The sequence below is a fragment of the Lepus europaeus genome, chromosome 2 (assembly GCF_033115175.1).
Source record: "Lepus europaeus isolate LE1 chromosome 2, mLepTim1.pri, whole genome shotgun sequence".
Lineage (NCBI taxonomy): Eukaryota > Metazoa > Chordata > Mammalia > Lagomorpha > Leporidae > Lepus > Lepus europaeus.
In genome coordinates, this window is record NC_084828.1 from 107,349,706 (window position 1) to 107,368,675 (window position 18,970).

The window sequence follows — 18,970 nt, forward strand, 5'->3', positions numbered from 1 at the left end:
CAGCACCGGCATCCTGTATGGGCATCCCGTGTGGCCTGGGAAAGCAGCAGAGGATGGCTCAAGTGCTTGGGCAGCTGCACTCATGTGGGAGACCCAGAAGTAGTTCCTGGCTGCTGGCTTCAACCTGGCCCAGCCCAGGCTGTTGCAGCCATTTGGGGAATGAACCAGCGGATGGAAGATCTCTCTCTCTCTCTCTCTCTCTCTCTCTCTCTGTAACTCTAACTTTCAAATAAACAAATCTTCTTTAAAAAAAAAAAATTAACCTGTGACCAGATGGTCCAAGAGTCAAATGCCATTATATCGACTTTGGGTTTTACCCCAAGAGGGACAGGAAAGCTTTGCAGTTTTGAGCATAGAAGTGGCCTGCTCTGGCACACTAATTTTAATAGCATCATTCTGGCTGCTGTGTTGAGAATAAGCCAATGGAGAAGCAGGGAGCCCAATTTGGAGGCTGTTGCAATAAGCTGTTTGAGAGACTTTGGACCAGATGGTAATGCTGGAGACACTGAGAAGTAGCAGAATTCCTAAATGGGTTAAAGATAACCTGACTAGGATTTTGTCTTAGATTATGAGCAGGGACACAGAGAAAGAGAGGACTTAATGGTCTTGCCATAAGAAACCAAATAGATGGAAAAAAACAACTAGAAGTTGGGGAAGGAAACAGAAGGAAGTTCAGAGTCTCAGGTGTAATTACATTAAGTTTGATTCCTAAAAAGTATCAAAGTAGAGATGTGGAGAAGGCAGCTCCTACAAGATTTAGGATATCTAAATGGAAAGCCACGACATGGTGGCAAAAACAATCTAAATGAAAGATCCTGGTGAACAAGACCCCAGCGGAAAGAACAGGCCATCAAGGAGGGAGGCGCCTTTCTCCAAAGGGAGGAAGGAACCTCCACTGTGATACAGCCTTGACTAAACAAGTTCAGAGCTGGTGAACTCAAGGGGCTTCCATAACCTAGACAGCTCACGGCAAGAGCCTCAGGTGATTGCTGATGCCATAAATACGAGTGCCAATTGTTAAATCTACAACGAGAGTCACTGGGTACAGGCTCCCCACTTAGGATCTCTGTCCTCAATGTGGTTTACTATGAAACTTTAAAACAACACTGCTAGTCGAACAATACCCTATACCTTGTGCGGTTGTGTGAGGGCAGCCTGTTGACATCCTTGCTTAGTGTATACTAAGTTGATCTTCTGTATATGAAGGTAATTGAAAATGAAACTCGATGAAGGGCGGGATGGGAGAGGAGTGGGAGAGGAGAGGGCTGCGGGAGGGAGGGAGGTTGTGGAGGGGGGAAAGCCACAACAATACAAAAGTTGTACTTTGTAAATTCACATTTATTAAATAATAAAAAGAAAAAAAGGATATCTAGGAAGAGGTTATCAATGTGTAGATGGTGTCTATAATCTAATCATGAAACTGATTAGTTCACCTAGAGAAGGAGTATAGGAAGAAGTGGTCCATGCATTGTTCCTTGTGTACTCCAACATTAGAGATGAGGAGATGTCAGGAAAGGAGACTGAAAAGAGCACCCAGTAAACAGGAGGGAAACCAGAAAGAGTAGAGATCTGAAAGCCAAGAGGAAACGTGTGTGTTGGAGGAGAGAATGAGCAATTGCATTGCTTGCACTGAGAGTGGGACACAGCACATGGGAATGTGGAGACCATCAGCAGCACTGACAAGAGCAGCCTCAGTGAAGTGGGAGGAGTGAAAGGCCTGCTGCATTGAGTTCCAGGGACAACAGGGGGACAGAAACAACACATAGAGGAGACACACAGACACAGCTCCTCCTCAAAGAGTTTTGGGGATTTGGATTTTTTGTGTTATAGCAAAGGAAATAATTAGCATAATAACTGGAGGGGGAGTGAGACTAGAGATGCTTTTGGGGTATTTTGTTTTAAGATGATAGAAACAACAGCCTGTGTGTGTGCTAGCTCCAGGAAAGCAGCAGAAATTGAAAGAGAGAGGAAACCAGAGAGTGAGAGCATTTCTGGGGCAGTCTATGGGTAGGCACAGTTGGATGAGATCTAGTGAGGAGCTAGGTAGGTTGAGGTCATGTTTGACCATCTTCAGTGCTTCACGTAGTGCTTAACACTTAATAAAGGCTCAAAACTGACAGATACTGAACCCTCAACTGTCAGATAAAAGGGGGTATGGCCAACATGATTTTACAGTTCCAATGTGGCTACAATAGTCAGTAGATAAGTACAAGTAAAATGAATAGAAAAATGACAATGAAATAAAGGCAGAAGCAACACTGAATCAAGTTGACTAGCACCTAGGATATCGATCTAATGGTAAACAGTACCTGCAGGAGAGTGGGAAGAATGATGGTTTACTGTTTACATTTGATTCATGGGCTGAATATGCCAGAACCAGGATCCCACAGGGTACTTGATGCCTTATAGTTGTTCAGTGAGTTGATTAATTAATTATCTTTGCCCTTTATAAATTCAGCATGATAAAGAAACCCCTGTCTCTTGCTTCACAAATATTGCATGGCATAATGTTATTCTCATGCTCTTTTCGTCATCTTCCATAGACTTTTACTGATTCATAAAGGCTGAGCTGTAGGGCAGAGCTATGATAGAGAACCATTCAAAGGAAGGTGGGTGGTAAAAGTATAGCAACCATTTCCACTGGGAAGAAAATGAGTTGAAGAAACACCTATCTAAATGTGTTCCTAATATGAATCCACCTTTTGCCAAGTGTGGGAAGAAATACATCATACTCATGAAATATATCTCAGCAAATATGTAGCTTTAGGAAACCACATTTTGTTATTTAGTACTATTGTTCTTTCACTCTTATAATAATTGTTCCTCACTGAGGTATGGCAGGTAACAAATTTCAATGCTTCTCAATTCTTCACTGTTACAATATAAATTTGGAACAGTGTTCCTTTGGAAAAAGACTTGAGCCCCCAGGTGTAATAAAATTATACTTTGGATTGTAGCAAACAATTTGACACCACATCATTACAGGAAAAAAGTAACTCTTGGAAAACATTAATAAAAATGCTAAAACATCCAATTTTACAATGTTGAACTCAAAACCAGATCATCAGAAACACTAAGAATGCAGAAAAGCCCTTGAAACCAATTATGGTACTCTGTCTACTTCCCTCTCACAGTTGCTTCAGTCCAAGGATGACAATCACTAACATTATAGAAACTCTGTCAGTTTAACTTTCATTTAATCCTGGCCTCTGTGTCTGTGATTCAGGATTATCTTTTATATTTTCTGCATGTTTTAAGGTTGGAAAATTTCTTTTCTGAAATCTGCTTAGTAATTTTAGAATTTACATTGTTCCTGAAGAAAAAAAAGTAAAGTGGAATAGCTAAGGGGGCCTATGACTATAATGTACTCATTGGAAGTTGACATTTAACTAAGGATTGACAGTTCCATCGATGTGTACCCCTAGTTGCTCAGTTTAGTCATTTGTTTATCTCAGAGCTAGGCAAAATACCTCAAATCTGGCTTACTTTGTTTTCTATAAATAAAGTCTTATTGGAACACAGCCACACATATTTGTTTACATTGGTGCTTCCGCAAGGCAAAGTTGAGTGATTGTGAGACCACATGGCCTACAAAGCCTGAGAAATTCTCAGTCCGATCCTTTCCAGTAAAAACCTGCCTACCCTTGCAGGGGAGGGGAACATCATTTGGTCTGGCCTTGCCAGGGCATATACAGGCAGGACTTGAATTTCAATAAGTCTATAGCAGGCTGATAATTTCATATGGCTTGCAAATGTTTTCAATATCCAAATGGCCCTTGACAGAGGAAAGGTTCCCACATCCTTGTGAAGCCAGGTTTCTTTTGCCACACTTACACATCCAAATGCTAGTAGGAGGAGGACTCAAGAATCCAAACCATGTCATCACTGAGATTAGTTATTCTTAAATTGTTATCATTTATTCTGAAATGTTGCTGTGCCACTCTTTTCTAGCACCACATGTGTAAGAAGAAAAATACCAAGCCAAGTAATCCTCGAAATGCTGGTGTTTGCTGCCATTGTTGGTTTTTTTCCAAGATCTAATTTTGGTCTGTCCTGAGCAAGAATCTTAACGTTTTAATTCTTTTGCCAGAGGACTATCGTAAGTTTATAGTTGCTGTGCCTCAGACAACCTATGTTTAGGGAAGGGAGATTTCTAATTCAATTCACAATAGTGTCAAGAAACAACACATATCTGCAGGCAGAGATAAGAGAAACATTCAGGGATACACAGTGATAGCTCTACTTAAATAAATAAACTTTTGGAACTAGTGATTAGGTATACAGGATTATTATATGTTTAATTGGCTAACGTGACAATTTCGAATTACTTCTAGTCACATTTAATTGGATTTGGAATCTCTGGAGAAAAGAAATAGAGAGGCCTAGCAGAGAAACAGTCATAAAAGTAAACTGTTTTTCCAAAGGCTGCTAAGTAATGCATTAATATCCATTGCACAATAGTTTTTAATATCCCCTCAGCTTAATAAGACTAATGCAGTGGTGGGACACAACAGATACTAAAGCCAATTCCATTAGACACAAAGTTTAAGGGAGGGGATGATTCATTGAATTTGAGATTTTTTTCGTTTTCAATTTTAAGAAAACTAATTTCATCAGAGGTGAAGAACCTTTAACTCGGTAAAGTCTGAGATGCACTGAAATACCAGTCTAGTAATTAGCTACCTATGCCACATGAGGCTTAAAGGCATTTTAAAGTTCACAAAATCTATTATCCTACAAATTCTATTTTTAAATAATTGTTTTTTAAAAGGTTTTATTTATTTATTTGAAAGAATTACAGACAGAGAGATGAAAAAAAGAGAGAGAGAGAGAAAGGTCTTCTATTTGCTGGTTCACTCCCAAAATAGCTGCAATGGCTGGAGCTGGGCTGATCCAAAGCCAGGAGCCAGGAGCTTCTTCTGGGTCTCCCATGTGGGTGCAGGGGCTCAAGTACTTGGGCCATCTTCTACTGCTTTCCCAGGCCATAGCAGAGAGCTGGACTGGAAGAGGAGCACCTGGGATAAGAACCAGCACCCATATTGGATGCAGGCGGAAGCTTAGCCCACTGTGCCACAGCACCAAACCCTCTATAAATTCTTAATATAAAGCAACTCAAACAAAGCAAACTCTCTTCATCTTTAAATAGTCTTATACTGTAAAAATAGGAAAACAAATGGCTCATTGCTTTTTTTCTTATAGTTTTAGATTAGATACCCCCACAACAGCACCAACTCCTCTATAAGTTCTTTTTTTTAAGATTTATTTATTTATTTGAAAGTAAGAGTTACACAGAGAGAAGAGAGAGAGAGAGAGAGAGAGAAAGTCTTCCATTGATGGTTCACTCCCCAGATGGCTGCAATGGCCAGATCTGCGCCAATCCAAAGCCAGGAGCCAGTAGCTTCTTCCCGGTGTCCCACACGGGTGCAGGAGCCCAAGGACTTGGGCCATCTTCTACTGCTTTCCCAGGCCACAGCAGAAAGCGCAGCAGCTGGGTCTTGAACCAGCGCCCATATGGGATGCCGACGCTACAGACCAGGGCTTTAACCCACTGCACCACAGCGCTAGCCCCTATAAATTCTTAATATAAAACAACTCAAACAAAGCAATCTCTCGTCATCTTTAAATAGTCTTATACTGTAAAAATAGGGAAACCATTGTGAAGACAAATGGCTCATTGCTTTTCTCTTATAGTTTTAGATTAGATACCCCGCCAAAAAAAACTCCACTTTCCATATTCTAAAATAGGTTTTATGTTTTGCTTAATATGAGTCTAGTCAAATTATGCATTACAAAATCTTCTTCCTCGATGTTTGTATGTACTGCCCACTATGGTTATCCAGCTGTCTATAAATTCATTTTAAAAAATCTGTTCTTGTTCTTAGGAGTGCCATGATTGCTGACTACATGTTCTGGCTCGGTGGAGGAAATGAACAGTGTGTGAGCAAGCTCATCAGACTGTATTGGCAGGTACAAATTGATGTCCCACCTAGGGAGGAGGGGCCCATTTCATTTTTAGAACCAAAATGAAAGATTGGTGCTTAAAAGACTGCTGAAAAAGGTAGCTATGGGCATATCAATCAGAAGGACACTACCTAGTAGTAATGTATTTATAATGAAGTAGATTTCCTGAGACTAATTTTAAGGGTAAAATTCAAGGTTGTTAACCCTTGGCCCATACTTCAGTTTTATAATCCCTTATAAATTTTAGACATCCCAGGAACTATTTTTCCCAGGTCTGCTGCTATAATGACATAATTCTTTAAAATATGAACATTGTATTTTCAGAGATTCTTATTGATCTATGACCTATAAAAGCAGATGCTAGAAGTAATATCAATTATATAACAAAGGAAGATGCAAAGATTAGATGTATTTGTTGGGTAACATTTACTCTTTGAAACACTTAGCCAATAACAAACCTCAGATTGTCTTTCTCATTTATTATTCAAAATGGCATCAAGAAGTGATGCCAAAGATCACTTTTATGCCAAGAAAAGAGCGACAATTTCTTACAGTTATAAACAGAATCTAGAATTTATGAGCTTCTTCTCTTTCACAATACACAAGTCTGCTCATGCCCCATCTTCCTCAAGTTGTCAATATACTTTTGCAGAAATGTACCCAAAAAGAATTCACTTGCTCAACCAAAAAAAAAAAAATTGCTAATTATTGTACTGTTTTCCTCATTTAAAGTGGCTTTCTCCTTCCTAAGAATTTTCATCCATTGGCTCCCAATGGGGCCATATGGACCAAATGGTAACCCATTTTCAAATGAAAATTTTCTAATATTTGAAAATCACCTGCAAAAGCAAACTCTGTCCTTCATATCATACTGTCTCCAGATGGTGTGGAATTCTTTTCTTGTAATTCAGGGTATTTGATTTGGTTAAATATGACCATTGAGAACCAACTGGAACAAAATACGCTAAACCAAAAACCATCTGATGCTTTCTGATTTTCCCCATATTTTCACTATTGTATCTTGATTGTAACTTGACCCTTAATTTTCTGTCTCTGTATATTACTTGTTATCTTTTAATAGGCAGAAAAGTACTAGGTTCATCACATAAAACTTCTAGTAATTTATATAGTGCCTCCAAAATATTTGGAGCCCAATTTAAATACTATTAAAAAATTCTAAATTAGCCCTACTAGAGGAGTGTAATTATTGTTTTTATTTTAAGATGTACTTAAAGTCAGAGCACGTTAGCAGGAAGCTGGATCAGAAACTGAGTACACAGTACTCAAACTACATTCTCATATGGGATGGCAGTGTCACAAACAGCAGTGTGATCCACTGTGCCACAATGCTGACTCCGTGGAGGTTATTTTCTTAGTTTGATATATAAATGAAACAGGATTATCGATGTTCTTTGAAAGCTAAAACAAACAAGAAACACTTTTATTTACAAAGATTTCAACCTCTTAATTTGTCTTGGGTTAGAACAACATTGGATATATTTAAGTTTTCTTAGTTCAATGTAGGAAGTAGATACTCAATATGTGTTTACTTAATGAATGAATAAATTCAGTCAGATATTCAGTAGGGATGTAGTATCTGTCAATTCTCAAGATTCAATTCTTTTCCTCAAAAAAACTCTGAAATCCTTTAATGAAATATCCTCTTCCTGCCCATAACATTTGCTTTTTTGTTATATTGAGTAATTCTTTACAAGATATTGACAGGCTCATAAGCAACTGCTACTGTTCGTATGTTCCTGATTCCTTGAGGAAAGTCTTAAAATCAGAAAATCGATACTTTTTTGAGATTAAAATTTTGTTACTTGATCAGACTTTTTTATTTTTTATTTTAATTTTTAATTAACTTTTAACAGATTCAATATGATTTGTAGATACAATTCTAAGAACATAATGATTTTCCCTTCCTCACCCCTCCCTCTCTCCTTTCCACCTACCTTCCTTCTCCCTTTCTGTTTTTTTTTTTTTTTTTTAGTTTTTGAGATAACGTATTATAAATTTACATTATAGTAAAAAAGCTTTAATACTTCATGAGTAAGAGGTTTAATGGGTAAAAAGCAAAAGAACCTAGTTTAGTGGGCAGACTTGATCAGTTTTAGAAACAATAATTACTGGGGCCAATGTTGTGGCATAGTGGGTTAAGCCTCCACCTACAATGCCAGCATCTCATATGGGTGCCAGTTTGTGTCCCAGTTTGTGTTTCCTGTAGAGGGTCTGGAAAAGCAGAAGTGCTTTTCCCAAGTGTTTGGGCCCCTGCCCCACAGATAGAAGACCCAGAAGAAGGTCCTGGCTCCTGGCTCTTGGCTCCTGGCTCCTGACTTCCTGGCTTCAACCTTGCCCTTCCCTGCCTGGTTATTGTGCCCATTTGAAGAGTAAACTGGCATATAAAAGACCTCTCTCTCTCTCTCTCTCTCTCTCTCTCTCTCTCTCTCTCTCTCTCTTTCTCCCTTCCTCCCTCTCTTAATCCATCCCCTACCACATATCACCCTGCATTTCAAATAAGTGAAAAATAAAAGTCTTTCTTTACAAAAAGAAAATATCTATGTAGCAATGATTTCGTGTTTGCAGTCTAAAAAGTAATACAACAAATGCATCATTTTACTCTTCTGCATTAATACAGGATTTTTTTTAAAAAAAAATACTTCTTTGGGCAAGAATTCAGCATAGTGCTTAAGACACCACTTGGGATGCCCACATCCCATATTCTAGTGCCTGGTTTGAGTCTTGGGTCCACTCCCCATTTCAGCTTCCAGCCAATGCATACCCTGGGAGGCAACAAGTAATGGTCCAGGTAGTTGGGTCCCTGTAACCCCCATAAGATACCAGAGTTGAGTTCCAGGCTTCTGGCTTTGGCATGACCTTGCCCTTGCTGCTGTGGACATTTGAATTAATGGCTAGAAGACCTCTCCTCACATTATCTCTCTCTCTCTCTCCCATTCAAATAAATGAATAAGTTCATTAAAAACCCATATTTCTCTCTGTATTCTCTTTTTCTCTTTTAAGTAACTTGGTATATTGGAAAAGACCATATGTCTGTAAGACCTTTTGCTCCAGCACAAGTTCCAGCACCAAGTAGTTTCCCAACCTAGGACAAGCTGTTCCCCAGAGGAACTTCAATTATACAGTGAGGGATGACTGGCACAAAGTGTTTGAAAGGGTCTGTTCTTTTTTTTTTCACTTTTATTTAGTAGATATAAATTTCCAAAGTACAGTTTATGGATTACAATGGCTTCCCCCCCCCCCATAACTTCCCTCCCACCCGCAACCCTCCCCTTTCCCGCTCCCTCTCTCATTCCATTCACATCAAGATTCATTTTCAATTATCTTTATATACAGAAGATCAACTTAGTATATATTAAGTAAAGGTTTCATCAGTTTGCCCCCACACAGAACACAAAGTGTCAAATACTGTTTGAGCACTAGTCATATCATTAATTCACATTGAACTACACATTAAGGACAGAGATCCTACATGGGTAGTAACTGCACAGTGACTCCTGTTGTTGACTTAACAAATTGACACTCTTGTTTAAGGCATAAGCAATCTCCCTAGCCTCTAGTCATGAGTTGCCAAGGCCATGGAAGCCCCTGAGCTCACCGACTTTGATCTTATTTCGACAAGGCCATAGTCAAAGTGGAAGTTCTCTCCTCCCTTCAGAGAAAGATACCTCCTTCTTTGATGGCCCGTTTGTTCCACTGGGATCTCACTCGCAGAGACTTGCCCCAAGTGGTGGAGTTAGAAATGTGCCAGGGGATTCCAGTACAATCCCATCAAGGTTGCATGTACCAATGCCACCTCACTAGTCCAAGTGATCAATTTCAGTTCACAATTGATCATAATGATAGGTCTAAGAGTCAAAGGGATCACACAAACAAAACTAGTGTCTGCTAATACTAACTGATAGAATAAAAAAAGGAGAGAATGATCCAACATGGGAAGCAGGATACACAGCGGACTCATAGAATGGCAGATGTCCTAAACAGCACTCTGGCCTTGGAATCAGCCCTTAAGGCATTCGGATCTGTCTGAAGAGCCCATGAGAGTATTTTAGGCATGGAAAGCCAAGACACTCTGGCGAAAGGGTCTGTTCTTAAAACCAAGTTAGCGGGGCCGGCACTGTGGCTCAATTGGCTAATCCTCCGCCTGCGGCGCCGGCTTCCCATATGGGCGCCGGGTTCTAGTCCTGGTTGCTCCTTTTCCAGCCCAGCTCTCTGCTGTGGCCCAGGAAGGCAGTGGAGGATGGCCCCAGTTCTTGGGCCTCTGCACCCGTGTGGGAAACCAGGAAGAAGCATCTGTCTCCTGGCTTCGGATCAGCGCAGCGCGCTGGCCGTAGCAGCCATTGGGGGGTGAACCAACGGAAGGAAGACCTTTCTCTCTGTCTCTCTCTCTCACTGTCTAACTCTACCTGTCAAATAAAAAAAAATTAAAAAAAAAAAAAACAATATCAACAGACCCAAAGGTAATGACATTACATCTCTTGGCTTCAATCTGAGAATTATCTAAGCTGGGATCCTGATTGAACTGCCATTAAAAAAAAAAAAAAAAAACAAGTTAGCATTACACTCTCATCCAGATTGTTAGGTACATCCAAATATAATGTCACAAATTTTAAGGGAAAGGGGAAATGGCATAATTACAAGTTGCAACTTGCAGACCAATTCTCTACACTAAAACTTTCTAATCCCACCATCACACCCCATTATCTCAATCTTTATACGGTTACTTCCACTAAACAGCTTCTCCCTGTTCTTGATTTAAATGTACACATATCCCCTATACCTTGTTCTGTCTTAAATCACAGAAGGGTCTTCAGCCATTACCAGGGAGTGTCCAGTCCATGCCATCTTTAAAGATAGAGCTGCCCTAATTCACAATCCACCTGGGCAATTACACTGCTGAATTTGAGAATGTCCTCCAAACATCACACACTGGACATGAAGTCTGCATGTGTATCTGTAGACATCCACTAAGGTTGAATAGATAGGCCCTATTTTCATCACCTTTGTAAGTTAAGAAGTTACTATGTATCTTTCTTTTCAGTCATATAAAATCCTTACCCTTTCAGGTTGGTTATTCTTATACAGAGATCTTGAAATCTGTTCTCTTTATATTAATAAAAAATTTTAGAAAGACATCTTAAACAGGAAACTTTGAGAATGTAAAATTTAACAACTACAGCGCATCTACTCTCGATTACAGACTTAGGAACTCTTAGATGCAAAAGAACAGACCTTTGCTTTGGTGTACTCAAGAACAACTTTCAATTGTATTAGGAATATTTTTCATATCATCAACCCAGCAAGGAAAGAAAATGGCATAAAGCTCTATTCTGTATGACAGCTCACACTGGGATATATCACTCTGAATCAAAGTGTTTGCACATGTTATTCTATAATAACATCACCTCTACAGAGCTAGAGAGGATTGAAAATAAATTCTGATGACTATATTTCAAGTAATGCCTCTACAACCCAATACCTGGTCTTCTGTCATCAGCCAGCCTCCCAGAGAACACCTCAAGGCCTCATCATAATTCTGAATTAATTAGAAGAATGGGAAGTACCTAACAAAGCTGACAATTAGCTACTTTGTACCGTTCCAATTTTTTAGTATATGTGCTGCCGAAGCAAAGTGAATTGAGCATGAACAATTAGCTACTTTGAAGCAGCTATCTTATGGCATTTATATATTGGTCCTAAAGTAATATTGTTATAATAAGTTTATAGTAAATTCTAGCCCATTACCCAAGCTACTGCCCTTTAGATACATGGCAAGATTTAATAACATCAGAAAAACAAACATGCTTTCCTCTTCATCCACTCCCCTGTCCCATTCTCCTGCCTTCACTTTCAGTCATGTTCTCTATCACAAAAGTTGTCTACTGTGAAGCTTTTTCTTCTATGATGTAAGTAACAGAGCCAACTCTAGTCTGCACTGCTCAGCAAAATGGAGTGAGAAAGGAGATAACAGCTGACTTTGTTACAGAACTCTCACAAAACAATTGTAGAGAAACCCCACAAAACAGAGAGAAGCTGCCTTATCAGTTCATCCCCCCCACCTAAATTGTTCCTTTTTTTCTTCATTTTTCAGTCAATCCACAACCCCTGACCTTCTGAACATCTGATTCAGTTTACAAGTATCCATCTAAAACAATGTTCATAAATATATGCACACACAAAAATGTGCTTACTATTTGTCTCATCATATTGGTAACTGATCTACACAGAGTCACAACACCAAAGCAGCATTTACAGAGAAGTATGGCCTTTTTGCTTCTGTGAGAAAGATGTGATTCTTCTGGAATAAGAAATTGAAAGATTGGATATCACATCCATTTTGATATTTCATTTTAATGGCAATAATGGTTAATGCTCTCATTCACAAAGTCTCTAATAGCAAATAGAGCCAGAGCTCCTGGAGCTCAGAATACTTCATATGGGTAAGCACTTGTCAAGAAATACTAAAATCTGGGGCTAGCATTGTGGCACAGCAGGTTAAGCCACCACTTGTGAAGCTGCCATCCCATATCTAGGTACTGAATTGAGTCCCACTTCTGAAGTCCTCCACTTTCGACCCAACTCCCTGCTAATGTTGATCTGCAACAGAGATTGCCCAAGTGCTTGGGCCCCTGCCACCTGTTTGAGAAACCCAGATAGAAGAAGTTCTGACTCCTGGCCATGCCACTGGTCGTTATTGCCATTTTGAGTATAAATGGAAGTCTCTCTCTCTCTCTCTCTCTCTCTCTCTCTCTCTCAAATAAATAAATAAAAACATAAATCTTTAAAAACAAAATACCAAAATTTTCCAGTTGAATTAATGTTTATCATTTCTTTTGTCCTCAAGTCAATAAGGTCACATTTGTTAGGTCTATATATCAATTTATTTCAAATTTAAGTTTGGACGAAAGATAACATCATAAGAAAGGAGCCACTTGACAAGTGTCTGTAGATTTTTGTTCCTGCAAACTCTCAAGACTATTATTAGTCTCTGATCCAGTGTTAGAAAACTCATGCTGTCATTTGACTCCGGCCACCTCATTCAAACTAGTTGCTTAGCCAAAAAATCTTATGGCCTTTGAGCAGCACCACTGATAATAACCAGAATTTCCGATCTAAAGATTTGCCTCCTTTATGTGGCTAATTATCTGCCATTATGAAGCTAGTCCTGGTGTGCTCTTGTATCTTGACAAAGCTCTCTTGAAAAGGCACTGATTTGAGCTCTTGGCTCTGAGGAAGTTGAAGACATTCACAGTACTGGGAAGACCTCTTTGGGGATTGTTGGAGAAGCTGTTGACACCAACAGAGGCCCATGTAGAAAACCTGACATGTGGAGCATCTTTCCTCAGTGAAGCAGCAAACGCTGAGACAGTGCCAACTTCACAGGCCTTCCATCTGTGCAGAGAACACCAAGACTTCCCATCAGATTCAAGTTGTAGTTGGCACTGAAATGTTCCCTGTCTCAAAATTATCAATGGCCTAGATGGCTTCCAAAGGCAGCTCACCAAAAAGAAGTATTTCTTTGGTGTAATTAATCTACTCCCAAAGGACAAAAACAGGCACTGGCTGCACTGAAAATGAAAGATTTTTCCAGCCACATGTGTAAAGAGGATGGTGTTCAGTCTATGGGCCCCTCACACTTTTCTCCCAGGCTTCAAGGGTGTGTAAGCCACAAGTTGAGACCCATGCACTCCTCCTTCCATCTACATGATGCTCTCTGTTGAAACAACTCATTTTTCTTTGGTATTGGACCTGACAGGAGACATCTGCTACCTCCAACACTCAAAGCAAAAAATAGCACCCTGGATATGTTTGTCTTCTATTGCCTCTGTGATCTGCATTGTAGTGATGCAAGCTAGAAACGTTCCCAACCCAATGTGTCCAGATTGTTATTAAGCCACTGTATACCTTTCTCTTTACTCTAAAATTGAGTTTTTCATTCCTACTTATTCAACAAATATTTATTGAGTGCTTGTACGTAAGGCACTGGGGCAAAGAATATAGACATGACCTTGTCTTCAAGGAAAATACTTTCTAGCATGAAATTTTACCAAGAAGAACTACTAGACTCTACGCTGTTTCACCTATGTGCTAGTTCTCATTAATCCATTTTTCTACCAGGGTACCATCAAAGTACTTTCCAAAGAGCAGTTCAATAAATATTCGTTGAATCAATCAGTCAAATCAAATATTAGTCTGACATAAAACCAATCAAATCTGACATGAGAATATTTTGGTATCACTGTTTTATGATTTAAAAATCAGTGACTATGAATTTAATGAACACTTTCTGCATATGTGTGCAGTTGTTGACATTTTTTGTGCGTCAGTTGAGTTTGGGGTTCAGCAGAATATTTAGAGAAGGTTGCGTATTTCCAGCAGAGTGTTTCAGGTTTGGTTTCTGGGCTAACAGGAGCCTCCAAGCAAGTCCCACAGTTTTGGTTAGGACCTTCTTTCAAACATGGCAATCAAAGCAGTGGAAAGCTGAGAGATTTCCCTGCACTGACCAAAGAATGATACAGGCGTCTTAATGTGGACATAAGTTGATACACTTAGACTAATAATGAGACTATCTTGTTCTCTCCTATTCTTTGTTTTTCTTCTTGATATTGCAAAATCATTCCAATGTCAGTCATTTATGTGGCAAAATTTTATGATATCTAAGCCTCATAATAAAAATTAAATATTCAGTGTGAAATTACATATAAAGTAACATCAAAGAACCAGAGACATTTGTTATTATCTTTAGCAAAACATATTTTGGGGGGCCAATGTTGTAGCATAGCTGGTAAAGCCACCGAACTCTGACACTGGCACCCCATATAGGCACTGGTTTGTGTCCCAGCTGCTCCACTTCTGCTCCAACTCCCTGCTATTGGCCTGCGAAAAGCAGCAGAAGATGGCCTGAGCATTTGGGCCTCTGCCACCCATGTGTTCTTACACACTGGTTAGTGGCTAATTGCATTAGACACTAGAGGAATATTTCAAATCTTAGATTCCAAGGCAGCCATTTGGTACAATGGTTGAAACAATACTTGGGACACCCACAGCTCATAATGTAGTGCCTGAGTTCAAATCTCTGCTTCACTTCTGTTAGTAGCTCCCTGCTAATGTGCACCCTGGGATGCAGCAGGAGATGTTCTAACTAGTTAGGTGCCTGTCATACACAGGGAAGACCTGGACTGAGGTCCAGCCTCCTGGCTTTGTCTTGTCTCAGTTCCAGCCTTTGTAGGCATTGGGAAGTGAACCAGCAGATAGAAGATCTCCCTCTGTCTCTCTGTCCTTTAAATAAAAATAAGTAAGTTTTTAAAGAAATATTAGGTTCCCAGTGGTGGGTGGGCTCCTTAAAACTGTATTTTTATATTGTTCCACCTCACCATGAAATGATTCTGATGTACAACACCTGAACTAGCTACTTCCAAGGTCATATTCAGTTTTTTAAGTTAATGGTCAACTTAGCCTACCATAGAATTTATCTGGGGCTGTCTTAGGTGCAGATAGAGCATCGGATTTCCTTCAGAGGTGATGCTGCCAACCTGTCTATGCAGCTGATATAACCCAGAAATCCTAAATTCTCCCTCAGTCATCCAACTGTGTAGATTACCTCCAGTAAATTAGGAAGCGTGTTTCCTGTTGTCAGAGGTTGATAACTACTATTCCTTGGGGCCTTGGGGTCGGCGCCACGACTCACTTGGTTAATCCTCTGCCTGCGGCGCCAGCATCCCATATGGGCACCGGGTTCTAGTCCCAGTTGCTCCTCTTCCAGTCCAGCTCTCTGCTGTGGCCTGGGAGTGCAGTGGAGGATGGCCCAAGTGCTTGGGCCCCTGCACCTGCCTGGGAGACCAGGAGGAAGCACCTAGCTCCTGGCTTCAGATCGGTGCGGCGCCATCTGTAGTGGCCATTTGGAGAGTGAACCAATGGAAGGAAGACCTTTCTCTCTATCTTTCTCTCTCACTGTCTATAACTCTACCTATCAAATAAATTAAAAAATAAATAAATAAAATAACTGCTATTCCTTTCCCACCACGATGGAAGTCTTTTCCTGCCCATCCCCTCCCCACAAAGCAAACTCCTTAGCCACTTCAGTATCTTTTTCTGCATTTAGTATTACATTTAGACAACAATAGGCATTGCAATATTTTTATTCATTTGCCTACAAAGAGATTTGTCTATTAAAGTAGACAATATTAAAATTCTCATCTTAGGAATTCTCATGTTTTTCAATTAGAAGACAAGCTAAAGAGGAAGTGCCCAAATTGAGATGAGAGGTAAAAGAGAACTTATTTTCCTGGGTCTTGGAAAAAGATAAATGTAGAAATGAAGTTCTCATCTAATTATTCATTCCTGTTTATATAGTCTTTAATGATGCGTTTCTATGGTTACCAGCGTTGTTAAATGCTGCCTGTGTTTTCATTTTGCTTTGATGCTATTTGAGGTACTATGCCAGTAGGAGAGGTTCACTTTTAAGTAAAAGCTGTAATTGAGACATGTATTTGATCCAAGGTTGAGTGTTCCCGTGAAAGAGGTAGAAACCATGACATTATTCACTGATTACGTAATTGTGTGTAATTCTATTGCTGTTCTGTGAGCATCCCAGGCATTAGGAAGTAAGGAAGAAAGGGAAAGGGAAGAGGAAAGAGAGAGGAAGCAAAGGAGGAACCAGGTGAGGCCAAAGGTGGGAGAGGAACTTGAACCTTGCACATGTATACATTAATGTATATATTTCAGTACTATTATATCTATTTGATGACGTTGATTTGACTGGACTGTCAAGCAAGTGAGGTTGCTTTGTACTTTCCCTTCTCCTCATGCCATCCTCCCTCCTTAATCTCACGTGTACAGCCAAGAGACAAACCTTCTTTCAAAAATAAGTCCGATATTCAATTGCTTCACCTCAGTGTGAATTTCAGCCAGAGTGCCACCTCACTGGAGGTTGCTTGCCTTTGAAGCCCTAACTCTCACTGTGAAATGAACGGCTTTGTCTCCTGTTAAATCAGTGTCAGGCATTCAGATCAGACAAGAATTGGGGTTAGGAGTCCCTGCCCAGGGCCTCAGAATGTGCCCTGCAGGGGGCAGCACGCTTCACTTTTATATCAGCCCTCCAGCTGCATCTTGATAATTCAGGCTCCTTAGAAAACAGAGGAATCACATGAAGCAAGAAAATTAATCCTCAGTTACTCCTGAACAGTATTCACTTTGTACTCTTCTTCAGAAATGTGTATTTTTTAAATGGTGTTGGTTTTGTTTTACATTAATACGGGTAGGTGATGTAGGAGGCCCATACCATTTGAATTGTCACTTTCTCTTTGCTTTACTTTTGCTTTCTAAAAAGCTTTTTGGGTTACTGACAGTTCTTAAGGAAGGGGGGGACAGCACCCCCTAAATTTCTTTACATTTTCTCTCATTTGAGAATGATATGGCTTTTAGGGATTTAAGGCAATTTGAGCCTTCTTTTACTTCAACAAATTTAGGTCTAGCTGTTTGATTCTCAGGAGTCTTATGGCTATTCCACTAGGTTTCAATAAAGTTATTTTGTTTACATAGAGACTTGACTTTCTAGTTTAAATCTGCAAACATGTTGATTCCTTCTTTGTTTTTGTCAGCCTCTGAAAATCAAAAATTATTATCAGCAAAACCAAATTCTGATAATTTATGGTTATCTTTTATATTTCCTATAGATTTTTATGGGTTATTGATTTATAAGCTTGCAGAGAAATTGAGGTCACTTTTTCATAGCAGTTGGAGATGTGGAATAACTATTCCATGAAATCATGAAATTTTTTAAGCTGTGTTCACCCAGGTGTAAGATAATCTGTAAAGCTCAAAGCTTTTGATGTTTTTATTTATATTCAGCCAAAAGCAGCACTACACACCAATTAAAAATAAAATGCTCCCTTTATATTGATTTTATATGATTGTATTTTCCTCACTAATTTTTGAAGACTACCTACTATGCCTGTACCTGAATTGAAATATTTTATTTTTCATAATTTCTCCTCTTCCAAATATGAGACTTTGGCATTTCAGATGCCAGTCTTTAACATGTGACATGATTTCGCTTTTCTCAGCATCAAGTAACTGTTCATCTCACCTATTTTTATCCAAGAGAGCCCAGAACACACTTTATATAGTGCAGTCCTAAGTCAGAGTCAACCCAGAAAAGACAATAACCTCCAGAAGACCTCGGCAGGACTTTTCAAGCCCAAATAAAAAGGGGTGGAAAGCATCACAAGTCTTCATTCACGGACCCTTCCTTCTGCAACAGAAGGAGTTTGTTCTGCCCTAACATTCATGTAAGAGGTGAAGCAGAGATAGAAGCAGACACTAGACACAGCAGATCTCGACGATAGCACTTTCTTTCATTTCATTTAATATCACTTAAAGTTGTGATTCTTGTCACAGAACACATAGACATATACATTTATGAAGTGTATATGTATGAGGGAACTTCAGAAAGTTCATGGAAAGTAGAATTTAAAAATACATTTATTTTGTAATCAAAAATTTTGAAATCCATGCATATAAGCAGTGCTCCAAAGGATTATAAAGACTGTGTGTATAAAATGGAAAAAAACTGCATGGATTTCAAAAATGTTTACACCAAACTAAACTTATCTTTTTAAAAAATTGATTTCGAAAGTCAGATTTACAGAGAGAGAGGGAAAGACAGAGAAAGAGAGATCTTTCATCCGCTGGTTCACACCTCAGATGGCCTCAATGACCGGGATTGGGCCAAACTGAAGCCAGGAGCCAGGAGCTTCATCTGGATCCCCTACATTGGTGGTAGGGGACCAAACACTTGGGGCATCTTCTGCTGCTTTTCCCAGCTCATTAGCAGGGAGCTGGAAGGGAGGTGGAGCAGCCAGGACATGAACCACCACCCATGCAAGTAGCTCTTTTAAATGCTAGACCACAACACCGGTGCCAAATTTATCTTTTAATTCCATTTTCCAGGAACTCCAAAGTGCCCTCATGCTTGTTGCAGGGCAGGGAG

At 39.6% G+C, this 18,970-nt stretch overlaps 1 protein-coding gene across 1 annotated transcript in view; it reads left to right on the top strand.

Annotated features, from left to right (window-relative positions):
- The window catches only part of SPATA16 (spermatogenesis associated 16), a 288,894-nt gene that overhangs the window by 169,749 nt on the left and 100,175 nt on the right, over positions 1-18,970 (top strand). Inside the window, exon 4 of the mRNA XM_062177925.1 lies at positions 5,883-5,967. Within this exon, the coding sequence (XP_062033909.1) occupies positions 5,883-5,967 (85 nt within the window). The remainder of the gene's footprint in view (positions 1-5,882; positions 5,968-18,970) is intronic.